The 23,323-nt window shown below is 34.1% G+C and overlaps 5 protein-coding genes across 5 annotated transcripts in view; 2 read left to right on the top strand and 3 right to left on the bottom strand.

The window, feature by feature from the left end:
* LOC106160822 (zinc finger ZZ-type and EF-hand domain-containing protein 1) overlaps window positions 1-10,211 on the bottom strand; it is a 40,426-nt gene extending 30,215 nt beyond the window's left edge. Inside the window, exons 1-15 of the mRNA XM_087004279.1 lie at window positions 9,691-10,211; window positions 9,054-9,090; window positions 8,664-8,742; window positions 4,380-4,461; window positions 3,902-3,973; window positions 3,594-3,738; window positions 3,347-3,411; window positions 2,982-3,105; window positions 2,527-2,635; window positions 2,149-2,214; window positions 1,834-1,980; window positions 1,369-1,421; window positions 1,032-1,110; window positions 716-847; window positions 136-252 (exon numbers count right to left, since the gene is read on the bottom strand). Of these exons, the coding sequence (XP_086860405.1) occupies window positions 136-252; window positions 716-847; window positions 1,032-1,110; window positions 1,369-1,421; window positions 1,834-1,980; window positions 2,149-2,214; window positions 2,527-2,635; window positions 2,982-3,105; window positions 3,347-3,411; window positions 3,594-3,738; window positions 3,902-3,973; window positions 4,380-4,461; window positions 8,664-8,742; window positions 9,054-9,090; window positions 9,691-9,747 (1,364 nt within the window). The 5' untranslated portion in view covers window positions 9,748-10,211. The remainder of the gene's footprint in view (window positions 1-135; window positions 253-715; window positions 848-1,031; window positions 1,111-1,368; window positions 1,422-1,833; window positions 1,981-2,148; window positions 2,215-2,526; window positions 2,636-2,981; window positions 3,106-3,346; window positions 3,412-3,593; window positions 3,739-3,901; window positions 3,974-4,379; window positions 4,462-8,663; window positions 8,743-9,053; window positions 9,091-9,690) is intronic.
* A 17-nt stretch (window positions 10,212-10,228) lies between these two features.
* Window positions 10,229-13,760, top strand: LOC106160847 (serine beta-lactamase-like protein LACTB, mitochondrial). Its single transcript, XM_013537614.2, has 7 exons — window positions 10,229-10,598; window positions 10,816-10,882; window positions 11,104-11,294; window positions 11,726-11,788; window positions 12,136-12,253; window positions 12,487-12,652; window positions 12,966-13,760. Exons 1-7 carry the CDS (start codon window positions 10,383-10,385, stop codon window positions 13,519-13,521), a joined length of 1,377 nt encoding a protein of 458 aa, XP_013393068.2. The 5' UTR covers window positions 10,229-10,382; the 3' UTR covers window positions 13,522-13,760.
* A 602-nt stretch (window positions 13,761-14,362) lies between these two features.
* Window positions 14,363-16,011, bottom strand: LOC106160848 (uncharacterized). The gene is made up of 4 exons (XM_013537615.2): window positions 15,832-16,011; window positions 15,353-15,457; window positions 14,844-15,023; window positions 14,363-14,532 (listed from the first exon to the last, which is right to left on the bottom strand). Exons 1-4 carry the CDS (start codon window positions 15,881-15,883, stop codon window positions 14,492-14,494), a joined length of 378 nt encoding a protein of 125 aa, XP_013393069.2. The 5' UTR covers window positions 15,884-16,011; the 3' UTR covers window positions 14,363-14,491.
* Window positions 16,012-16,877: 866 nt separating this feature from the next.
* Window positions 16,878-18,557, bottom strand: LOC106160825 (uncharacterized). The gene is made up of 5 exons (XM_013537583.2): window positions 18,396-18,557; window positions 18,139-18,222; window positions 17,722-17,826; window positions 17,246-17,341; window positions 16,878-16,984 (listed from the first exon to the last, which is right to left on the bottom strand). The coding sequence occupies exons 1-5, from the start codon at window positions 18,448-18,450 to the stop codon at window positions 16,962-16,964; spliced, it is 363 nt and encodes a 120-aa protein (XP_013393037.1). The 5' UTR covers window positions 18,451-18,557; the 3' UTR covers window positions 16,878-16,961.
* Window positions 18,558-20,056: 1,499 nt separating this feature from the next.
* LOC106160827 (UPF0193 protein EVG1) lies at window positions 20,057-22,823 on the top strand. Its single transcript, XM_013537587.2, has 7 exons — window positions 20,057-20,194; window positions 20,376-20,438; window positions 20,920-21,016; window positions 21,372-21,457; window positions 21,884-22,021; window positions 22,325-22,425; window positions 22,653-22,823. The coding sequence occupies exons 1-7, from the start codon at window positions 20,101-20,103 to the stop codon at window positions 22,740-22,742; spliced, it is 669 nt and encodes a 222-aa protein (XP_013393041.2). The 5' UTR covers window positions 20,057-20,100; the 3' UTR covers window positions 22,743-22,823.
* The last annotated feature ends 500 nt before the right edge of the window (window positions 22,824-23,323 follow it).

Below are 23,323 nucleotides of genomic sequence, written 5' to 3'. Positions count from 1 at the left end.
GTACACTTTCATTAACACCTTCATCAATGATTATATATGTTTTTCTAATAGTCTTAGATGAATAATTGTATTAATCTTAAAAACAATCATTCATATTTTGCCACAATTGGTGGCAGGATGTTTGTGTAAACTAACATGGCAACCTCCCCCAGAAAGGTGTCCATCTGCTTCAGAACATGGCTGCTAAGGAAGGCTGGGCGCTCGGCACTGTTTGGTGACAATGCCAAGGGAGGCATATGACAAAGTGCATTTCTGGAAAGAAGCATGTTCTAATTGAAAACACATTTCACATAAACAAAGCTGCGGGGAATATAAGCAACATTACAATCCACTGTGAATCCCATCTGCTAATCTGATGGTAGCAGTTAATCTAATTTTGCGTGTGTGTGTGTGTGTGTGTGTGTGTGTGCATGCATGTGTGTGTGCGCGCATGTGAATGGGTGCATGTGCATGTGTGTGGACAGAATGTTGACATGGCTCTTCTAAGATATATTGCTTTCAGTCAAATATCTTAGGAATTTTCAGAAAAATTTGAACTCAATCAATGATTAATTTGACGGAATACAGTAAAATATTCCATGTTTTACTTAGCCAAATTATATAGGTTTCACATTTGGCTGACATTTATGATGGTAGCATTATACAAGCATTAAATACATCATCTAAGCAGAAACACTTTTGATGAAAAAGGCAAAGGCTGGCAGAATTATCCTACCTGGAATGTTCCAGCACCATATCTCTGAGCTGAGGTGATACTGGCAGACAGGCAGTTGTAGTTGAGGCCAGAACTTGGAGGTACCACACTGCTGACGCGTCTGACACACTCATCCCAGCATCTTTGACAATCCTGAGACATGGAAATGATATAAATAAGACTATTGTGTGCAAGAAATGTGGAAAACATTTGGTGTTTCCTAAGAAAATGTTATTGAGTAATACTAGTGAAATCTTGTATTAGTACCATTTTGAGAGAAAACAGGTATTCATAAAATAACAACTTTGATCAAAAGATCATTCAATATCTCACTTACTTGTATCCCAAAGTTTTCAGTGAGTGGATTCTTGTGTCACATCCATCACTATGGCAACGTCGGATGTTTAGCTGTATTACTAAATAAGCATCGCAAATTATAGATGACACAGATTACATAGATTACAAGATGCTAAAAAATTCTAATTCTGCTAATTGCCATTCATACACAATATTTCATTGTTTTTTTGCCAATTTTCTTACTTCAATAAAATCTGATTTGTCTAAAATATATGTCTAAAAGATAATTAATCCTAGAAATTGGTCAATAATAAAAAAATAAATTTTACAATCTATTAGAAGTCCTGATCTTTTAACACACCCACATCTCCACTTACTTGGATAATACTGCTTAGCATTCTTTAGCAGTGTCACATCTCCAGTAATATGACTGAAAGATAATTTGTGCTATATAATAAATGATATACAATGAATAGCATAGGACTGTAATATAGATAAATGCTTGTCAAATTCACTTACAAACAAACAAACAAACAAACAAGCTTCCTAATAAATAAATAATAAGTTGATAGAATTGAATTTAATAGCTAATTAAACCATTATAACCATTAGAAAAAAAACAGATAAAACCCATCTTCAAACATGTTCTGAAATGTAACTTTACAGACTGCAGATGCTTCAAACAAATCTAGATAACACAAACAAGTTCTTTTGCAGCCTAAGGAATATATTGTTGTTGTTGTTCTCATTGTTGTTCTTGTAGCAGCAGCAGTAACAGTGTCAGCTGCAGTGGTAGTAACAGCAGTAGTATTATCAGCAATAGTACATGCAGATATGCCTACCTGGGTATTCTGACTTCTCTTATCTCTCTAAGACTGAGGGCACTTTTCCCCACAGACACTGTAATCAACTGTGGCATATAGCTTTGGTCACTTGAGGCCACTCCAACTGATAACTGCTTGATTACCACATTGTTCTTGATATGAAGCCTGTACCACAGAGAAAGAAAACAAAACAATTATATCAATTTTTAAAAACTTACTGTTGGAATAACCTCAGCCAAAGAACAAGACATCATATTTTTCTTAAAAAACACATTTAACTGACACGTTATTATTATTATTATTATAATTAGTATTATTATTATTATGAATTACCTGATCCAATGAGCTCTAGCTGTCCCATCCGACTGCCAGTAGGAAGAAAAGTCACCATTTACCATTCTAAAACAACAAATACTTTCATCTTCAGTGCAGGAATTCTAAATGTGCATGCATAGTCTCAACTATTACTGTAACACACGATTATCATCTAACACAAAATCATCATATCATATATTGTGTACAGCAGTGATATATTTTCTATGATGATTATGAATTCTTTTTTTTTTTTTTTGGTAAGAAACTGAATTCTATTTTGACGCATTGACTGTGCATTTCTCCAGGAGATTGGGAAATTGTATTCAAACATCATGCAATTTGTGTTATATGTACAAATTTAATGTCACGTCTATACATCATGTATATATATATTACCTGTGCATGTCATTTTTACCAGTGGAGACATCCATGGCTGTGTAACATTTTGTGATGGACTTCAGCTCCTCCCCACTTGACAACATGCTTTCCTGGGATGATCTGTCATCTAGAGAAAAAAAATGGTTGAATTTTGGTTACTCTTGGGTCTGGTTTCAAAAAGGAACTTCGTCCACACAACTGGTCCTAAATTTGAGTACTGAAAATTTTGGTCTTCAAATCGGGATAAAAACTTCACACTCCACTAAAATTACGCAACAAATGTTCTAAAACAGCAATAATTTCTATTTAAAAAACAACCATGATTCTTATTTTACATGGATTATGACTGATTAATCTTCAAAGTGGATTAAAAATTATACATTTTAATCCTTTAATTTTTTCTTTCTTTTGAAAGAGACAAGTATTAAAAAATAATGGATTTTCTGTTGGCTTAAGGTCAAACCTCTACTTACAGCTTTCTCCCAGCTTATGCAGGAGAGATTTCAACACAGACAGTCTCATAGAGCAGGTGTTATTGAACCCTTCTATGATGGGGAATGGCAGGCTTGAACTGGGGGCTCTATTACGCAACAGAAACTGAGAAGAAAAGGAACTATTTTTGATATTTTCAAAAAGGATTAACATCTATTTACCTAATATCAAATTTAACACTTAAGAATATATATGATGATATAATAAAAAGCATAATAAGGTACATTTAACCCACATTGCCCATATATTCAAAATCAATCTGTTATCTAATCAATTTTTAAGAAAAAAATTCTTCAAATCAGTGTCCAAAATTCATCCAAAACCATACAAATAGACAAATACTCACATTCAGAATTCTGGAGCCATGTTGCCCGATGCTGTGTGAACCTTCAGAATACACATCAATAAAACCTGAAAAACAGATTGACAAATTCTGCTTAAAATATATCTAGAAACAAAAATTACACAATATGATTATATTTTATTAATCTATGTAAAATCATTGAACTGAGGACATGGTGTCTAAATTCAAGTCTTTAATGGAGATTCTCACACAATGACATACACACACACACAAAAAAAAAAAGTTTTACCTGGTGTTAGAGAACAAGCCTGCAGAGTTCGTATCACATAACTGAGCTCCCCATGCATGTTTGCTCCATTAGACTGTCTGAGTGCCTCCAACATGGTGGTCACATCTGCTGTGCCATCACCCTCTGTGTCAAACTGTTGGAATGCCTGCAAGTGATTGTTTGTAAAAATGTTAAACTGGCATATATACAGAGGCCAAAACAATATTTAAGGGCATAGCAGCTAAAGTTAAGTGTGAAGGAAATGCCATATCCACAGTGTGGATAAAAACCACTCTTATGTTGATTAGATCAAGACAAAATGTGGTGACCTGAACACACTCCTCCCTGCCCACTGATCTGTTCATGAGGACATCACAAAACTGACTCAGGAGGACTGTCTCCTAAAATATAACAGCAACAGGATACACCTTATAGAGTATAACTCAATTAAGCAAAAGATAACAAAATTTATTTTACAACACTTATTTGATAATTTTAGCACTTGGTTAAAATGTATAAAATGGCAAAAATCATCTTAATATGAGCTGGGAAACTATAATCACTACTTCACACTAAATTAATCATTATTCTAACAAAAATGTGGAATATTTTACATTTTCTTTAGCCATATAAGAATACATTAAGCATTTGGTCAAAATTATCTATTCTAAAACTAAGATTAGTATTTAGTTCATACAGTATTAAATACTCAAGTCAAACTTATTGTCCACTCATTAATATAATTATCTTGCAATACTTAAAAATGCCCTGTGTTTTAGTGTCTGGAAAATAAGGTAAAAAACGCACCTCGTTTCTGGACATTCTGTCCTCCAACCAGTGCAGCAAAAGGCTGTGATGCTGCTGGATAACATTCTCTGGCATGTCATCTCTAAAAAATACAGACATTTAAAAAAAAATGGATATTAATTTCATATTCATGTTTCTTGAAAGTTATAGAGGAAGGCATGTGTTCTGCCAACTCTTTTGCAATTGTAATCATTCCCAATTAAGACCTTTAAATCTATAAAATCTCTCATATAAAATAAACATGATGTCAAAAGTTCCTAGTGAAATGTACAGGAAGACATGTGGCATTTTAAAAGACTGGCCTGTCATTAAAAACTAGACGGCAATCTTTTAGCTCTTGATGTAAATATAGAAAAAAATAGATTCACATTAATCAACATTTATGGCCCGAACAGGGATACTCCAGATTTTTATGAACAGGTACGAGATATAATAATAGACTTTAATAATGAAAATTTCTTGATCTGTGGTGACTTTAATCTTACTTTAAACCCTGATATAGACACAGAAAATTATGCAAATGTGAATAACCCTAGAGCTAGGCAAAAATTACTTGAAGTTATGAATGACCTAAATATAATTGACTATTTCAGACTTCTCTACCCTGACGAAAGGAGATTCACATGGAGAAGAAGGAATCCCAGAAGGCAGGCTAGACTAGATTTCTTTTTAATTGCGGATAACCTTCAAAATTCAGTTTCTAATATTTCTATTAAGGCATCATACCGATCTGATCATTCACCCGTAATTTTAGAATTAAAGCTAAATAAATTTATTAAGGGCAAAGGCACTTGGGTATTTAACAGTTCCCTCTTAAAAGATGAGGAATATGTGAGTAAAGTGAAGGACATAATTAAGAGAACAAAAGTTCAATATGCAGTTCCGGTGTACGCCGAAGAAAATATTACAGAAATTCCAAACGAACAAATATCTTTCACTATTGATGACTCCTTATTTTTAGAAATGCTTTTAATGGAAATTAGAGGAATGACAATTTCCCATTCCTCTTTCAAGAAAAAACAAAGGGACAGGCAAGAATTAGAACTAGAAAGAGAAATTTATGTAATGGAAATGAACCACCCAAATGAAAATTCTTTGGACGAACTTGAGGTTAAGAGGGAGGCGTTGAAAAATATCAGACAAGAAAAACTAAAAGGAGTCCTCGTCCGAGCAAAATGCAGATGGATTGAGGAAGGAGAGAAGCCTACGAAATATTTTTGTTCACTTGAATCCAGAAATTATGTCAATAAAACTATTCAGAATTTAGAACTACCAGACGGAACAACAATATTTGATCAAAAACTTATACTAAATGAAGCAAAGTTATTTTATGAACGCCTTTACTCGTCAAAAACTAATCAATTAGAAGAGGTAGACCTAGAATTATTTTTTGCAAATTTAGATGTCCCCAAATTAAGCGAGCCTGATAAGGAATATTTACAAACCGAAATTACCTCAAAGGAACTTTTGAGGGTGCTGAAAAAAATGAAAAATAACAAATCGCCTGGATCTGATGGCTTTACTGCAGAGTTTTATAAATTTTTTTGGAATGATTTACATAGTTTTATAATTAGAGCAGTTAATGAAATTTTCATCAATGAGAAAATGATGGCGAGTCAAAATCTTGGGATTATAACCTGTATTCCAAAAGCCGATAAAATCAGAAAATTTATAAAAAATTGGAGGCCTATAACCCTTTTAAATGTTATTTACAAGATGATCTCGGGCTGCATAGCGGAAAGAATGAAACTCTATCTTGATAAAATTATTTCTAATTCTCAGTCCGGGTTTATTGCCGGAAGATATATTGGGGAAAATACAAGATTAATTTATGATCTAATGCATATCGCAGAAAAGAAAAATATTCCTGCTTTACTCATTCTTATCGATTTTGAAAAGGCCTTTGACTCTGTAGATTGGGGCTTTATTGATAAAGTTTTAGACTTTTTTAATTTTGGGGAAACTATAAAAAGGTGGTTTCATATCCTTAATTACGATAGCAAGGCCTCTGTTACACAAAACGGCCACTTGTCGGAGCCTTTCAAAATTTCGAGGGGCTGTCGTCAAGGGGACCCCTTGTCTCCCTATATCTTTTTGCTTTGTGCTGAGATTCTCGCAATCATGATAAAGAATAATAAAGATATTTGCGGAATAAAACTTGGTGACACCGAATTTAAAATAACCCAGTATGCTGATGACACCACCCTTATATTAGATGGTAATAGGTCTTCTTTCTTAGAATCTTTCCGTACATTAGACTATTTCTCAAAAATTTCAGGTCTCCATATCAACAATAGCAAGACTAAACCAGTGTGGATTGGCTCAAGAAAATATAGTCGGGAAGTTTTTCACCACGTTAGATGGAAACTTGATTGGGGTTCGACTCAATTTAATCTCTTAGGTATAGAATTCTCGGTAAATTTAAACGATATGGTCACTTTAAACTTTGATAAACAAATCCCGAAGATAGAGGGTATGATTCGGCATTGGAATAGAAGAATACTTACCCCTATTGGTAGAATTACTATCTTAAAAACCCTTATCATCCCAATGCTGAACCATCTTTTCATTTCTCTGCCAAATCCAGATCCAGTATTCATAAAAAAACTAAGTTCCATTTTTTTCCAATTCATTTGGGGTAGCAAAATTGATAAGGTAAAGAGAGGTCAGATAGTAAAGGATTATGAATATGGTGGTCTAAAAATGACAGACTTAAGTAAATTCATAACGGCATTAAAATGTACATGGATAAGAAGACTATACCTTAAAAATAACGTTTATAACACTATTCTCCAGAGCACTTTTGATTTACAATCTATTTGGAATATATTTGACTATGGAAATGATTATTTAGATATACTCTTACGCAATTGCAATAACAGGTTCTGGAAAGATGTCATTATCTCCTGGAAAGATTTAACATACGGTATAGAAGATATGAATAGCAATATTGCTCTTGAACCCCTGTGGTATAATAGAAAAGTAAAATTGGGTGGGGTATCAATATTGGACAAAGAATGGTACAATAAGGGTATAAGAATAATTGGCGATCTTTTCAACGAAGGAAAATTTTTAACCAAAGCTGAACTGGAAAGGAAATTTGGATTTCAAAGAGTATGTGATCTAAAATATTTTGGAATACGTAACAGTTTAAAATGTAGGCTAAAAGAAAAGAACAATGAAGAAATTTTTGAAGATATTTTATTTCCTTATGTTCCTCAGCCGGTTCAGCTACTTATAAAGAGTCGAAATGGGTGTAAAGATTTCTATCAGGTTCTCATGAGTGAAGCTCCTGAAAACTTGGTACACGAAAGGAAATGGAACCTAGATCTAAATATAAGTATCACTTGGAAGTATGTTTACGAGAATTGTTTCTATGTTACACGAGAAACAAAACTTCAATGGTTCCAATACAGAATAATTTTTAGAATCTTACCAGTTAGGTCATACCTGAAAAGAATCGGTATTGAGGTGTCAGAGAAATGCTTTATCTGTGGAGCGGAGAGGGAAGATTTGCGACATGTATTTTTAAATTGCTATCGAATAAGAAACATTTGGACTGAAATGGAACGCTTGATTGCTAACAAAACTGATGAAAGAATTACACTCTATGATGAAAATATACTTTTTGGAGTATCCAAAACAAATTTCAAGCCTCTAAATTACATTATTCTTGTCTCCAAATTTTATATATATACTTGTTTTAAAAGAAAAATGCAGCCGACCTTCCCTTCCCTTCTCTTATATATCAAAACAAAATTCAAATTAGAAAAATATGTTTCTCAAAAAAATCTTCAATTAGGCCATTTTCTTACAGAGTGGAGAATCTGGGATTCTATTTTTGACTAGTTTCTCCACTTATAAATTTACTTTACTTTTTCGCTAATTTCTTATGTGAAATGTAAAATGTTGGTATCTTGTTATGTGCAGCATCACTTGTAATATACTGTTTCGTACGTAGTCCGGCTATCTACATGTTTACTTAATGTATAATGAATGTCTTGTGTGTGTTATTGTGTGTGTGTGTGTGTTAGTGTGTGTGTCTACATATGTATTTTTGTTTGTCTTTTTGTGAATAAAAAAAAAAAAAAAAAAAAAAAAAAAAAAAAAAAAAAAAAACTAAATCATTACCTTAAATATAGAATCAAACATCTAATCCAAGCATAGGGACAGGTTGAGCAATGATCCGTGAGTAAGAATATTATGTTGAGAAAATTTTACCTATATTTGGCACCAATACTGTAATTTAGACAAAAAAAAATTTAAAAAGAAAAACTATCTTACTTGAGTTTAGAAGCTGCAGTTCTTAATGCTGAATGATTGAATAGAATACTGAGATCCACTGTTTGTCTTCCATCTTTTTCTGAAAAGGATTTCACCAAAAATGTCAGGTTTATATATGAAATATGCAAATATTTGGGGCTATCAGAGTTCTCAATGATATCAGTAATCCACCAAATCAGGCCGACCTGTTTTTATAAGACAATAAAAAGAACATGGGGAAAAACTTTATCACATTATCTTGTATTAGCATTTTAGCAAACCCGTGATCTATCACTTGAATCCTTTTAACCTTAATTTCATATCAATTTTTTTTACTAATTTATGTTCAGTAATCCAAATCATCTTTTTTGGGCTGCCATTTAAATATATTTTTTAAACAAAAGTGTTTACCTCCATCTGCTTCTGTGTCTGATGCTGGGTCTTCCTCCTGAAAATGTAATACAAAAAAGAATTATTTCCAATTCCTGTTATATACATGCACAGTGATAGAATGCATCCTAAAGAAAGTGCAGTATAACCTTATCATGCCTTTATGCTTCTTTTCCTTACTGGCAATATGTGACCAAAACTGTGTATACTGGGTACTACTGTACATGTATCTGCAAACAATTGACAAGTAATGAAGCAAGCAGAAATTAGCAATATACTTAATTGGTGTCTGCTGCCCCCCCCCCCCCCCCCCCCCCCCCCCCCCCCCCCCCATTCCAGGCCTTACTGTGCTCCATTCGTACTGGTAGATGAAATAAGAGTAAGCAGAATATGTCGCACTCTCTGGTGCAAGCGTCTTAAGCGGTCTGGAGGACCAACCCCCTTTTCTGAAACGCTTTATCACATTTATTCACTTCCAGAGGCAATATCCTATTTATTCAATTTCAATTCACAGTGTTATCCGAACTTCCAACCGATCATTACGTATAGATCGTCAGGTGATCAGTTTCAGTTTGCTGTGTACTAGTACGTACGTTCGTTCTGTAGTGCCAGTTTTCTTTTTCGCGGCTCATATTTTTCATAATTCCTTATTCCTTACCTTGTTTTCAACCCTGAATTCGTCTTCACTTTCGCTGTTACTTGCTGAGTTACCCATTCCACCAAAACTCTCCAATTAAGTCATCTGTCAGTATTATTACATTGGCAGTCAAAACACCTTTATCAGGTGCATTTTTTCTCCTTTAAGGAAGCTGCCATGTTTGATCACGTGACGACGTCATATGATAATACGCGTACGTTGTACGCAAGTGAGATCAACGAGTTCCAAACACAATCAAACAAATTCTTAAACTGTTAGTCGGCAACTTTCAGGTGCCACATGGCTAATTTGATTAAAAGTTAAGATAAAACGAGGTCGGTTTTATCGTTTTATACCCATCCTCTGGAATTAATCCTCCAGAAATGCTGCTAAAACCATTAAAAAAATAATTAAAGATTGAACCAATAATGAAATTTAGGAGATTAAGAGTACGTGACAGGGCTAGCACGTCTAACAGAGATTTGATGTTATAAGGTACCTTTATGCATTGGATCTATTATCCATATGAAACACAGTGAGTTTTGTACCATCATTATCGTGACGTCATATTTCAACATGTCTGCGCCCATGGGACTAAAACGAATTGCTGTTTAGATATGGTTCTTGTGTGGTTTAGTTGTAGTAATAAGTGGAATTGAATAGAATTATATGTATATAGATACGACAAGCATCGTAATACAACTAGTTAAAATATGACTGGCTTCCTTAAGGGTCTAGTTGCTGTGACTGTTGGGTCGGGAACGGTTTTGTTGTACCGACAGTACGGAATAAAGAGCGTCAAATGTGAAGAAAACGACCAGAGAGAAAACAATATAGCAGACACAAGGACGAGAAAGCCTAGAAAGCTCAATGTCCGGACTCTTGAATCTGCTATATCCCAAGCAGAACAGATTTTAAATGGGTTAAAGGTGGAAATCTCTCTCTCTCTCTCTCTCTCTCTCTCTCTCTCTCTCTCTCTCTCTCTCTCTCTCTCTCTCTCTCTCTCTCGAACACACAACATACACATGTATTTACAAACACATTCACAAACATTTGCACCCACATACAAGAGACACACACGTGCATTAAAACAATTTTATTATGCATATTTATGATATTATTAATATATTGTATATCTCATTTTAGGCTGAAGTCGGAAGTCCTGGGCTATCTGTTTCAGTAAGCATTGATGGAACTCCTGTGTGGAAGAAGGGTAATATGTACTTAACATTTGCCATGCCAGACAGAATAATTGTTTTATTTGAAATGAGACATGATTCATTTCAAACATATATATATACTCATCAGTTTGATGAAGGCCAACGTCCAAGCTGGCCATTAGCTAAAATTAAAACATATATTTCAGCTTGTGTTTCATTATTTTTGTAAATGATCCAACTTCCAAGCTAATGAACATTTTTGCTCATTATATAGGGTATGGTTTTTCTGACATTGAGAACCAAGTTCCCTGTAAAGCAGAAACAGTCATGCGTATAGCCAGTATCAGCAAACCTTTGGCCATGCTGGCAGCTGCAAGGCTTATGGAAGAGGGCAAGTTAGATCTGGACAAACCTGTTCAAGAATATGTGCAGGACTTTCCTGAGAAGGAATGGAAGGGTGAAAAGGTTTGTTATTAATAACAGGAGAAGAGTTAAAAGGGTACTCAGATGAGGCAAATCTGCTAGTTTGATTTTTTACCATGCTGGAAGAGATACCCGCCAAATTATTGAAATTTTTTGAATTTGATGATGAATTAATTCACTGATGTTAATTTTAATCAAAGATGTTTTCACAGAATAGTTGAATAGACAAAATAACTGAAAGTAAGGTTTATAGAGGGTATTGACTTTGTTAAGTCAGATTTCAGGAACATTTTATGAAAAAAAATGAACTTTGTTTTTATCATTTTTATTTTTTTTTCAGTGGAAATTAAAATTGATATTATAATTATAATGAATCAAATTTTTTAATTTTTCTTCCTTGCATTTTGCATATGATATCAATTCTTTCTTTTTTTTGTACCATTTTGCTTTAAAATTGTTGTTTCTTCCTTCAGGTCACACTAACCACTAGGATGTTAGTTTCTCATTTAGGTGGAATACGCCATTATGAAAAGAAGGTTAGTCTTATCCTGCTTTTATACAAATTAGTTATGTTAACTGTTTAGATTTGTGTCTCAAAATATGTGTATATGTTCACTTGCACTCAAAAGAAGTGAAAAAACTTCCAGAAGTCCAGCACACATGAAAGTTAATTACCCTTAGTTGCTCGGGAGGCTTGTCGATCACTTAATCTTACTGCTTTCAGGAAAGTCCCCACAGAGTTGGATTGATCTACATAGAACAATAGTATCTGAATCTTTGGCAATGCACCCTTAGTCTGTTGATGGTTTGCTGCAAATAGGATCAGTGCATTAAAAAAAATTGTTGGCCGAAGATGAATTTTAAATATATGATGATTTTTCAGGGCAAAAATGGTAACAAGGATGAATTTCAGTTTGATGAGTACTATATAAAAGAAAAGTATGATGATGTCTGCAAGACCTTAGACTTATTCAAGCATGACCCACTTTTAAAGAAACCAGGTACACTAGTAGGACTGCATATCATATTATATGAATTAGTAGTGAAATGAAATATTTTAATATTGTGGTCAAAGAATAACTTTGGTGGAGAAGGTATTAGTGTCATTATTTTCGAATGACTTGTAATTTTCTATCATGATGTTATTTTATTTAATGAATAGTGTTGTATTGACTGTCCCTAAATATTATTTAACTTTTTAAAGAAATACATAGAATTAATTTTTTTCATGCAGGTGAAGAATTTCTGTATACAACCCATGGGTATGGTCTGCTAAGTGCTGTCATCCAAAAAGCAGCAGGAAAAAAATTTGAGCTCCAGATGAAGCAAATTTTTAAGGATTTGGGTTTAGTCAATACATATCTAGATGAAAATGAACCTCTCATATACAACAGGGCAAGGTGAGAGTGTGAAATATTTTACGTGCAGTCATATCTGCATTAAATTATCTTTTGTAGACTAAAAAAGGAATTTATCCACACATACCAGAAGATTTTCATAAATGGAATTTAAAATAACAAAAGGGATGTGTCAGTAGCTGTTGAGAATGATATGGATAAATTTCCATTAACTTGTTTTTAAATGATACATTTGAGCATAAAATATCTGACACACTGATTTTAATATTTTTCTCCGTTCTGTACTAGGACAAAAGAAAATCCTCTGGGAAGATTCTCTTTATGACATGCTTGTTTTTATTATTTATTTATTTAGGTATTATGTGAAGAATGATAAAGGTAGACTGGTGAATGCACCTTATGTTGACAACTCATGGAAGTGGGCAGGGGGAGGATTTGTGTCCACAGTGGAGGACCTAGTAAAATTTGGCAATGCCATGTTGTATGCATATCAGTATCAAGGCAGTGGGATGGTTGAAACTGAAGGTAGAGGAAATACAGCTGCTTCAGTTCCTCATAGTCAGAACCCTCCTGGCTACATCAAACCAGACACTATACTAACCCTATGGACACCTGTGCCAAAGACAAAGTGCAGCTGGGATGCTGATGGTTATTATGGAATGGGCTGGGCTGTGGTGCCTTACATGCAGAAACACGGTGGCTGCCGTGAGCAGAGGTTTTATGTCAGTCACACAGGGGGCGCTGTTGGTGCCAGCAGTGCACTGGTTGTTCTGCCAAGAAGATGTGTAGATCTCAGTCAAAATCTGCCACAGGGAGTAACAGTGGCTATCTTAGCAAACCTACAGTCTGTGGGAATGGGGAAAACTGCTTTAAAAATAGCAAAATTGTTTGATGAAGTTGATTTGAGTTGATTTTAGCCACAAGAATAGTTTTAACTATTAAATTTTCAGCATCAGTTACACCACCTGACTATTTTCTGCATCCAGACTGTTTTATATTTATTGGACAGTATTAGTGGCAATGGTTTTATTATTATACAATCATCAAAGTAGGTCCATTTTATTTTACAACATGCTTCATATTTGTTCTTTTAATCATTAACGGATAGGATATAGGTTTTGACACAGAATAAAGAGCTGTTGCAATTTTACTCAGGTTTTCAAGAATGTTCAGGTATTCAGCTATCAGTGTATTATTAGCCCTTTCAAATCAAAAAGAGCTACATTAAAATGTCTTTGCTTTTTAAATGACTGACATTATTGTTTTAATTTTTACTACAGGTCATTTTTAGGAGTTTTGAAGTTCCCATACTCAAAACGCATGTTACATAACTTTGAGCTGTAGAAGGCATAATTCCATCATCTGTCTCTTGAAATACCTGTAAGCTTTTTCTAACAACTTGAGGATTAAATCTAAACCTGCTGAGAATTTTTTAGAGTGGAATGTTGTCAGATAGATATTTTAATGGATTTCTTTAGACAAATTGTTAGAATTCGTTTCTCGTTGCTTTTCTCAGAACTGCACCAAGTTTTCTTTTTTTTTTCTGTTTTCATCATATGAGAAACGAATTGGAATTTGCCGTAGACGCTACCAAAGTTCAGTACTCTTTCATAATCGTTAACATTCGTCACCGAACGCTGATTGAACAATAGACGCCGACACTCGTCAAAGCCGTATATTTTGCTATTTTCTAATTTTCAAAACCATTGAATCAGAATTAGCTAATTTCAAATGTACGAAGGACAAAATAAATGTATTTTAGTCATTTATTTTCTGGTTAATGCTTGCAGGCTCTGATAAAAAATGTCATACATGTTATGATTGCTGCAGACGATCGTCTGTTCATATTTGAATAGGATAAGGCTCTTTCATGGGTAACTTTTACACGATGTCAGCAATTGCTTTTAACGCCTGCGACCAATCTGAAAAATGGAAAACAAACCTTTGCAATTAATGATGACGAAAAGAACAGAACATCACTTTCGGTTACAATACCGAAGTCTCATAAATCATGCACTGAAACGTTTTTAATTTTTAAAGAAAAGGGGCATTTCAAAATAAGTCTGATACCCATACATATCAGTCTGAAAAAAAAAAAAACTAAAAAAAGAAACCGAATGTATTTTTCATAACTTTCATACTATTAAAAATGTAGGTATTGTTGCTTTTTTCAAAACCAGCGTTCTTCAAATAGTAAGAAAAAAGTCAAACGAGAGACACGTCAAAGACATACCATCATCGTTACATTTACAAACAGGACATTTGTCCGGCCCCATCTGGTAGCCGCTGTCGCAGGTCAAGTCTCCACAGTTCAGAGCTTTGCACCCGCCCACGTCGCGCTCAACGTCGTCGTCGTCGCCTAGCGTAGCCGGATTGACGTTGTGAGTAGCCCCTTCTTCAACGTCTGTCCACTCTAAAAATAAGAAAAAAAGTAATAATAATAACAAAAACTCTTATGATAGTATAAGCAGACTATCGATTAGTTGGTTACATCTTGAACCATCACACGTGGCCTATGATGTGTGCTTGTTTATATATACGTGTAGAAAATTAGATTTGATAGTCAAAGGCAAAAGTTTGATAGGATTAGAAAACCCTTACAGCATTTTACCTTCAGTTATAGATCAAAATCGTATTAAATTTTTTGACACTGAATTAACTTTCATTATCGCTACGACTAGCATGAGGAGAGTATGAGAACAGGCATCGTGAGATAGGGCCTAATGCTAATATTCCCTGTACCTTTGCATTCACATGTTTCACATCCATTCTCGTCGAGGACATACCCCAGTGAACAGCTGATGGTTTCACAGACAGGAGGGCACTGGATATCTGCAAACGGGGCAGCTGTAAGGATAAAAGAAAGAGGTTATTTCCATAAATTAATAAATGTTTTTAACAAAAAAAAAAAAAAAAAAAAAAAAAAAAAAAAAAAACATTCTAAGACGCGTGTACATAGGACTTGATTACTGACGATATTATTTTACAAATTAAAGTGCCTTAAGTTGTAAATAAAATAAGACGATGAAATATTTCATCAAATAAGTTCTTTTTATTTGAAATTATTCTAGGGCAAAATTTTGTATATGGAAAAATAAACTAACGAAATTCCAAAGATTCAATTTACTATAAAACATAAGTTATATTTTAAGACTTTCAGCTTAACAACACCTTAAATATAAGGTTTAAAATCGCAGCCTCTTAAACTATAATGGACCTACCTCGGGCAAAGGCAGCAGTTGCTAAAAGAAACGCCAAATTCAAGCAGATCATCTTTTTTTCTTGAAATAATCACTTAGCAAATACAATGAGCGTCGTCTGATATCAACGTGCGGCTAAAAGACGGTCGCAGTTCTGGCGAAACCTGGAGCTGAGATGTCTATATACCACGAGTCAATTATCCTTTCTACGTCTCAGAAATTTCAATCGGTAAATATTCTTTTGAAGCAATACGATACCGCTCCGGGAGTGTGCACAGTTCCTTGGAATACACACCTGGGACATTCATTTAAATAGACGATAAGGCCACGAGCTCTTTATTGTTGTCACTCCCGCGGACTCGGGTAGCGAAGCAATCTAATTTATTATCTAAAGCCACGTCAAGTTTCACCAACTTCTTCGTGTGCCTGCGTGTTTTCAATGTTAATTATTTTAGGGCTTCTTCTTACTTTATCAGCCGAGGAGAGTTTTTGCCTTTGATAAGTTTATGAGTTTTAAAAGCATACAATGTACAAACCAGTACTTCCACACGTGTAGGCCTATGTCGGACATAAATCTCAAGGATTGCTAGTTAGCTTGCAATATTGTGTACAGTACTGTCTTTCAAGGTTTTCATATACTGTACAACAATTAATTTTTTAGTTTCAAGTAAACCTGTGTTGAGTTGAGTTTAGTTTTAAGACAGCGTGTTGTAAATTATTTTAATTTGTCTAATCATGGACAAAATAATATGTGGCCCAATAATAATCATGGCCCAATATGTTTTCATCGTACCGCTGTGTCAGTTGAAAACGTTTTATTTCGGCAATAAGCTAATACTCTCTCTCTCGCTCTCTCTCTCTCGCTCTCTCTCTCTCCATATATTGTCTGTGCGTACTTTGTACATGCTGTGGTTTGAAACTTTTCCAAAGATCATTGTTTACTGGTGTAGTTTTACAAGCGCTATATAATTATCTCCTTGTACACAGAATCACATCACACAAACGATTAAATCATTAAAGATTGGATGACATTCGTTACAGACAAAGTTAGAATGATTTGATAAGTCTTCTTTTGTTTAAAGTTTATTGAGCAAAAATACACCTCAAATTCCTGTATTCCGAATATCATCAGAATGGTTAGATTGAAGGATTTATTTTCCAATATCGGGATCAGCTGAAATAGAATAGAAATAATATACAGACAACACGGTCTATAAAACTGGTAATAAGACGTAAAGATTTTTAATGGAATTTAAATATTAGATGGTTTTAATTGCTTTACGGCAAAGGTACTGAGATTCGGTCATAATTGATGTACATTTTTCTATGGAAGTAGATTTATAGATGAGTAACAAAGTTTAAACTCCTTGAAATGTGAAAATAAAAAAGTTGCCCCTCATCGACTCTGAAACTGGCTAGGCAAACGACTACCCACCACAGGCACAGGTAGGACAGCCCTGCTCGTCCTTCAATAATCCGTTCGTGCACTTAATCAGGCACAACACAGCTGGGCATTTTGGTGCAGGGTTACCTTTATTAAATAAAAGAAAAGATTGATTTTATATATTTTGTATTAAGATTGCGTCTCATGTACGGGTTAAGTTTAAGTTGCAATGTTGTCGGTAGACTTGATTACCAAACCCAGAACCAAATAAAATGAAAGTATAAAAATTACAGGGAGAATTAACGAATTATACATGTACTCGAACAGCAGATATTACAATAAGGACTAGCATTTTACTTGATTTTTAATGAAATATTCTTAAATTAACACCACGATTTTCCTGCAGACATCGAAGGGCATCCCAAAGCTTAATTTATGCTGGTAATTTGCCTTTTCCACAAAATACAGTGCATGATACAAAATACAAGTGTTTACGTTTTTTTAAAATGGAGTGTTTTTTAACTTACACTGGCACAGAGAGCAACCGTTGTCGTCCTTTACGTACCCATAACGACAGAACATTTTACACATTGGACCACATGCGTTTACTTCAGGTTTAGGAATGGAATTGCCTGGAATTTTTTGAAAAATACCGTTAAAATCAAATAATATCATTACCAAAAAGCCTTTTATTAGACGTGTTTCTTCTTATCATGTCAAAATCTTCCACTCTTTGCGCTTTGCGGATGGGTATAGGCCTACTTTTTTTTTTTTACTTTATGCTTTATACTTTACTTTATGCGTTTATACTTTATGCGTTTGATTTCATAAATGCAAATTTATGATTTCCTGTAATTAACATAAATGTACATGTACATTTATCATATTTTCTTTGTATGGGCAGTAACCAAATAAGTAATCAGGTCATACAGCTCGCAACTCACATTTGCATATCGGACAACCGTCTTCATTTTTTACAAACCCATTAATGCAGAACATCTTACATATTGGGCCGCAAACTGTGGCGGCTGAAAAAAAAATCGTCCTTATGGTTAAGTGCAGAGAAAAAGAGAGATTTTAGGCCTACTGGGCCTATAGGCCTATCAATATCTGAGGATACTTTAATAGTTTATATGTGTAAATAACATTAAAATTTAAGAAGAAAAAATCAATAAACATAGGCCTAGTGAACAACACTTACCTTCAACCGAAACCACCACGAAAACACAAACCAAAACCAGTATCAATCCCTTCATTTTTTACAGAATACACGAATTCGAACTAACCCTTTTGCAGATGATAATTTCAGAAGGGACTAAATAAGGGGTGAAAACAGTTGGTTCTTACACCATTTCATGGCGTAGGATTGTTGATAGCAGTGAGAACCGACAGATGTAGCGTATAAGCCGATTCTGATACAGACCCTAAAATGGGGTAAGGCTTATTAAGCGGTTCGCCGAAGCATTTGTAGGCCTATTCCAAAGGTAGGCCTACATGGAAATAACGCAAGAGTTTTCAAGAAAATGAAGGCCTATTTTTGGCCCAAATTGCACTGCAAATGAACACAAGGGAAATATTTTTGCTTATTGGGGAAGGTTAAATGTATAGAATTTTTTCGACAATACTTTCAACACTTTATTAACGCACATAACCTGTTTAAAATCAGTCGCCAAAAGCATTTAGTTTTTAAGTAAAAGATAGGCCCCTACTCAGGCCTAACGGAATTAACCCTACAATTATAAATACGAAATTATTTCTTTTTAGTAGTCAGAAATACAAATGTGTGTGATTTAAAATCTATTTTCAATTAATTTTTTGTAAATTTGATCAATATGAATAGGACTAGGCCTACCTATTAGCCTACACTTTAATAGTCAGTTTTATAACAGCTGCAGAATAGCTATAGGGCCTACATGCCTCCACCAACACACCCAAATCTTTGGTCTAGATTTACCCATATAGGCCTAATGCTTGGTAGATAAACATTATTATTAGAGGGTAGGGAATACCTTTTGCGTTCCTCGTGATTGGCCTTATTTTTCGAGCGTGATGCGTTATTTGAGCCCAATTTCTGCGTGTTAAACGTGATTCAGGTAGGCCCCCCCACCCTGTAACTTTCTGTAACTTTCACTTTTCAAACAGTTTTTTACATTTTCTTGTTCATCTATGTCAAAGCTGTTGAAATAAAATGCTTTTGTAATTACCTGTGGACTTTTTATTAGTTTTAATCACGATTAATCCAGCCCATTGAAATACAATGTTAGAATCTTCAATTTACACCCGCAGTCAATAACTTGCCGCGTTTTCGTTGGCTAACTCTAAGGTAATTTTATGTGAACAAGTAGCTCATAATAATTTCACAGAGGAAGTCCAAGTATACAATGTATCAATACTATGTTCACATAAAATAAGGTAGAGTTAGCCAACGAAAACGCGGCAAGTTATTGACTGCAGGTACATTGTAAATTTTCACATTGTATTTCAATGGGGTGGATTAAACGTGACTAAAGCTAATAAAAAGACCACAGGTAATTACAAAAATATTTTATTTTAACAGCTTTGACATAGGTGAAAAAGACAAAGTAAAAAGATGTTTGAAAATGAAAGTTTCAGGAAGTTACAGGGTGGGGGGGTATACTACAAAAGTACCGAATAGGTCTATTCTTGGTGATTGGGGATTGGCCTGAATATAGGCCTACCTTGTTGGTGATTGAGCAGTTTTAATCTTGGTGATTGGTGATCAAGGAAGGATATTCCTACCCTCTTATTAATGAATAGTGCACACATCAGCAATGTGCTTGTGACCGGTGCATGCGACTAAATTTCGTCTGCTTTACGGAGCCGGTGAGGCGTGCGCATTAAGGTATTAATCACGTGACATCCCTTGACATCGAGAAAGCTTCAAAATGGCCGATAAACGGAGACAGCCAGTGGCACAGGGAGGTTTTTGGAACTCACAGCCCACCTCCTACAGCCAAGAAACACAACAATTGTTAAAACGTAAGGCTCAGATTGTATCAAATTTGTGGATAGAGTTATTTACTACTAAATACTGTGAAATACTCACAACAATTTGGTGTTCATCGTAAATGAAGATGCTGCGTACAAGAAGTTTTCAATGGAATTTATATTTGTAAATAACTCGCCTAAATTTTTAGATCTTATCTAAATTATTTTGCAGAAATGATGAAGGAGTCTAAACTTACAAATTTTCAACAGAGAGAACTGTCAAATAAAGTGAGATGTAAGTATGGTGTGGATTAAATGACAATTTATACCATTATATATATTATTTGCACTACATGTACCGTACCTTGTGCCATTTTGATTAAGAAAGAAGATTGATTTCAGGGTACTTCATATTTATACAGTAACATGATATCCATAATAAGGTGAAATAATGAACATTTGGATGGTATTTTAACCTTTATACATGACATTTATCCACTTCAAGATATAAAAATGTTTTATTATTATTATTTTATTATTTTTTGAAATTTCAATATAAAGATTTTTCAAACTCATGACTGTTGAAGGAAACATTTTGTATATAGCATTTAATGTCATGCAGTATACATGTTCTTATGTTAATTTTTGGAAAAATTTAAAGAAAAATATCATATCACGCTTACCTATTCAGATACAGCTATTTACTTTGGCAACAGGTATACACGTTTGTCTGTTGTGATAAGATTAAGACAGTACAAAATTTTAACCATTTCCAGCTGGAGAAACACTACCTGTTACTTGTAATCCAACCTCCAGTGCAAAACCTAGGCAACCAAAGGCAAAACCACCACCTCAAAAAGTTGTCAACCCAAGGTATGTTGAATAGAAGCTGCTCTCAGTGACAAATTCTATAACAATGCCCTGAGTTCATGTCAAATTGTCAACATTTGGTCAGCCACTATGAATGTTTTCATTTCATTTACACGAAAGATGAATTGTTGAGGTTTGGGAATTACAAATAAATTGGAATGATTTGCTTCTAGCTGTATTTATTTATTTATTTATTTATTTATTTATTTATTTATTTATTTATTCATTCATTTTTATTAATTAATTAATTATTATTAAGCTGTACATCTTGAAAATGGTTTAAACCTTCTGTTTATATATCTACACTGGATCATGTGTAATAATTTACAAAATAATCCTGTTATACATGTATTTTCAGATCTGCTGGTGGGGGCATCAGGTTGAAGGAAACTATTGAAAGTACAGGTGCTTATGAAAGACCAGATTACCAGCCAGCACACATAAGTGAGTACGTTTTTAATTTTATGGTTAGAACAGAGTTTGTATCTGTTGCACACAAGAAATGATATAATGGGCCTTAAAAGATTAATTTAAAGAAAGTTTCCAAAGTAATTCCACAGGAAAATTTTCCAGATTTTGTCAACCTTACTGTAAACAGAATGCAGTGTTTTGTTGTTAAACATGTTATCCACAATAAAAAAAAACATAAAACAGACTGCACCACTACTCAAAATACATCAAGTATCTGTAATCTGTTAAGTGGGTAACTTTTATCTCAGAAATCTTTAACTTTAGTCTTACATTTAAATGTAAATCTTTCACTGTCAGATCAATCATGTTTTGTAAACACCTCGGTACATGGTGACAATGTACCATCAACTTCAATTGAAAATGCTGTACTACAATTAAATATATTAATTTTTTATCCAGAACCTGTCACAGAAAAGGATAAGGAACGTCTTGCCAACATCATGGCATATGGAGAAGATGTGCAACCACCCTCAGTTGAAAATATAGTCCGCAGAATGGACCCCAGTCCAGAGCCAGAAATAGACAGGTTTCAGGAGTGTGAGTGTTGGAATTATTGAAATTCCGTTTTTTTTTTTGTCATTTGGTTTAATGGTATTCATTATATGAGTTACAAATTTCTGTCAATGGAAAAAACTTTCATAAGAACTTGCATATTAATTTTGTTTAATTGCCCTTGTGATATTGTAATCAAAATATACCATTGTGTTACTTTGCAAAAAGTAAAAAATGATGATATAATAAATAAGAAACAAATGAATGTAAACAAATAAATATAGTATAATTATGAATCAATGAAATGAAACAGAAAATGGAAATATGCTTCTCTTTTTTTCGATTTAGTACAAGATGAAATTGAGGAAAGGAAAAGATTTTTGGATGACATGGATGCTATAGGACAGGGGCACAAGTATAGAGCTATTATCAGTACAGAAATATCACAGGTAAGCCTCATTGTCTTAGTGAAGGTTCAGAGAGTAGCAGCCACCTTCTGGGTATGTACCACCAGCTAGATGGGGCATTTGCTTGCAAGAAACCGCCTCTCATAAATCACTTTGTCATTTGATTTATCATATTTATAAATTTATCTATAATCAGCAAAAGGTGCACATGTTTCAGTCCATAATGACTTACAAAACACTTATTTTAAGCAAGTTTCTTTTCCTTTCAGAAAATCAGGGAGATGGAACTCATAGACCAGAAAAGAACTAAACAGCTGAAAGGGTTATTGCAACTGCAAAAGGAAGATCCAGCATCTTGATCATTTGATTGTACTAAACATCCAGGTCTTGATGTTTAAGAAATGATGGTTTAAACCAGAATAAATTATACATGGTCATGACTCAATCTTTTCAATGGGAAATGTTGTCATCTTTTCAGATACTTAATTTTGGAATCTTTAACATTCATTACCCTTTCTTGCATTAGTGGTGCTTTTCCTGTAAAGAACAGAACTACAGGCTAGCCTACTATTCAATATGTTGCTACCACTCAATGGGAATGTTCTAATTAAAAGAAATTATGCTTTTTAAAAAATGCAATATCTTTAAAATCCACGATTATCACCATTTACAAGATTGAGTCATTCCAGTAAATTTCACAAAAGAACTGGAGAATTAAAATAGGCCCCAACTTCCACCAAATGTTTTAGTGTTTTTGACATTGATAGAACTTTTTTTAGCTTCTATATTTTAATGGATTACTATGGATTTGGATTTGAATTGAACAAGGCCTAGAAGTTAAGACCTCTTTCAGTCTGAAGTTTACTTGTGAAACTACCCTAGAACTCCTGGGTACAACAAAACAGTCACTGTATTTAATTATATTTGCAATGACATTTTG

This window comes from Lingula anatina, chromosome 2, assembly GCF_051362555.1.
Source record: "Lingula anatina isolate TDL-2025a chromosome 2, LinAna3.0, whole genome shotgun sequence".
NCBI classification, from domain to species: Eukaryota; Metazoa; Brachiopoda; class Lingulata; order Lingulida; family Lingulidae; genus Lingula; species Lingula anatina.
This window is presented reverse-complemented; position numbering and strand designations above follow the sequence as displayed.

Excerpts from the sequence above, each read along its gene's own strand:
- LOC106160847 (XM_013537614.2), top strand. The coding sequence starts at position 10,383 with ATGACTGGCTTCCTTAAGGGTCTAGTTGCTGTGACTGTTGGGTCGGGA. Across the intron at positions 10,883-11,103 it reads AACTCCTGTGTGGAAGAAGG|GGTATGGTTTTTCTGACATT; the intron begins GTAATATGTACT and ends CTCATTATATAG. Across the intron at positions 11,789-12,135 it reads TACGCCATTATGAAAAGAAG|GGCAAAAATGGTAACAAGGA; the intron begins GTTAGTCTTATC and ends ATGATTTTTCAG.
- LOC106160848 (XM_013537615.2), bottom strand. The coding sequence starts at position 15,883 with ATGATCTGCTTGAATTTGGCGTTTCTTTTAGCAACTGCTGCCTTTGCC. Across the intron at positions 15,458-15,831 it reads AACTGCTGCCTTTGCCCGAG|CTGCCCCGTTTGCAGATATC; the intron begins GTAGGTCCATTA and ends TTATCCTTACAG. Across the intron at positions 15,024-15,352 it reads TGAAACATGTGAATGCAAAG|AGTGGACAGACGTTGAAGAA; the intron begins GTACAGGGAATA and ends TCTTATTTTTAG.
- LOC106160825 (XM_013537583.2), bottom strand. The coding sequence starts at position 18,450 with ATGAAGGGATTGATACTGGTTTTGGTTTGTGTTTTCGTGGTGGTTTCG. Across the intron at positions 18,223-18,395 it reads CGTGGTGGTTTCGGTTGAAG|CCGCCACAGTTTGCGGCCCA; the intron begins GTAAGTGTTGTT and ends TTTTTTTTTCAG. Across the intron at positions 17,342-17,721 it reads CGGTTGCTCTCTGTGCCAGT|GTAACCCTGCACCAAAATGC; the intron begins GTAAGTTAAAAA and ends TATTTAATAAAG.
- LOC106160827 (XM_013537587.2), top strand. The coding sequence starts at position 20,101 with ATGGCCGATAAACGGAGACAGCCAGTGGCACAGGGAGGTTTTTGGAAC. Across the intron at positions 21,458-21,883 it reads TTACCAGCCAGCACACATAA|AACCTGTCACAGAAAAGGAT; the intron begins GTGAGTACGTTT and ends TTTTTTATCCAG. Across the intron at positions 22,426-22,652 it reads TCAGTACAGAAATATCACAG|AAAATCAGGGAGATGGAACT; the intron begins GTAAGCCTCATT and ends TTTTCCTTTCAG.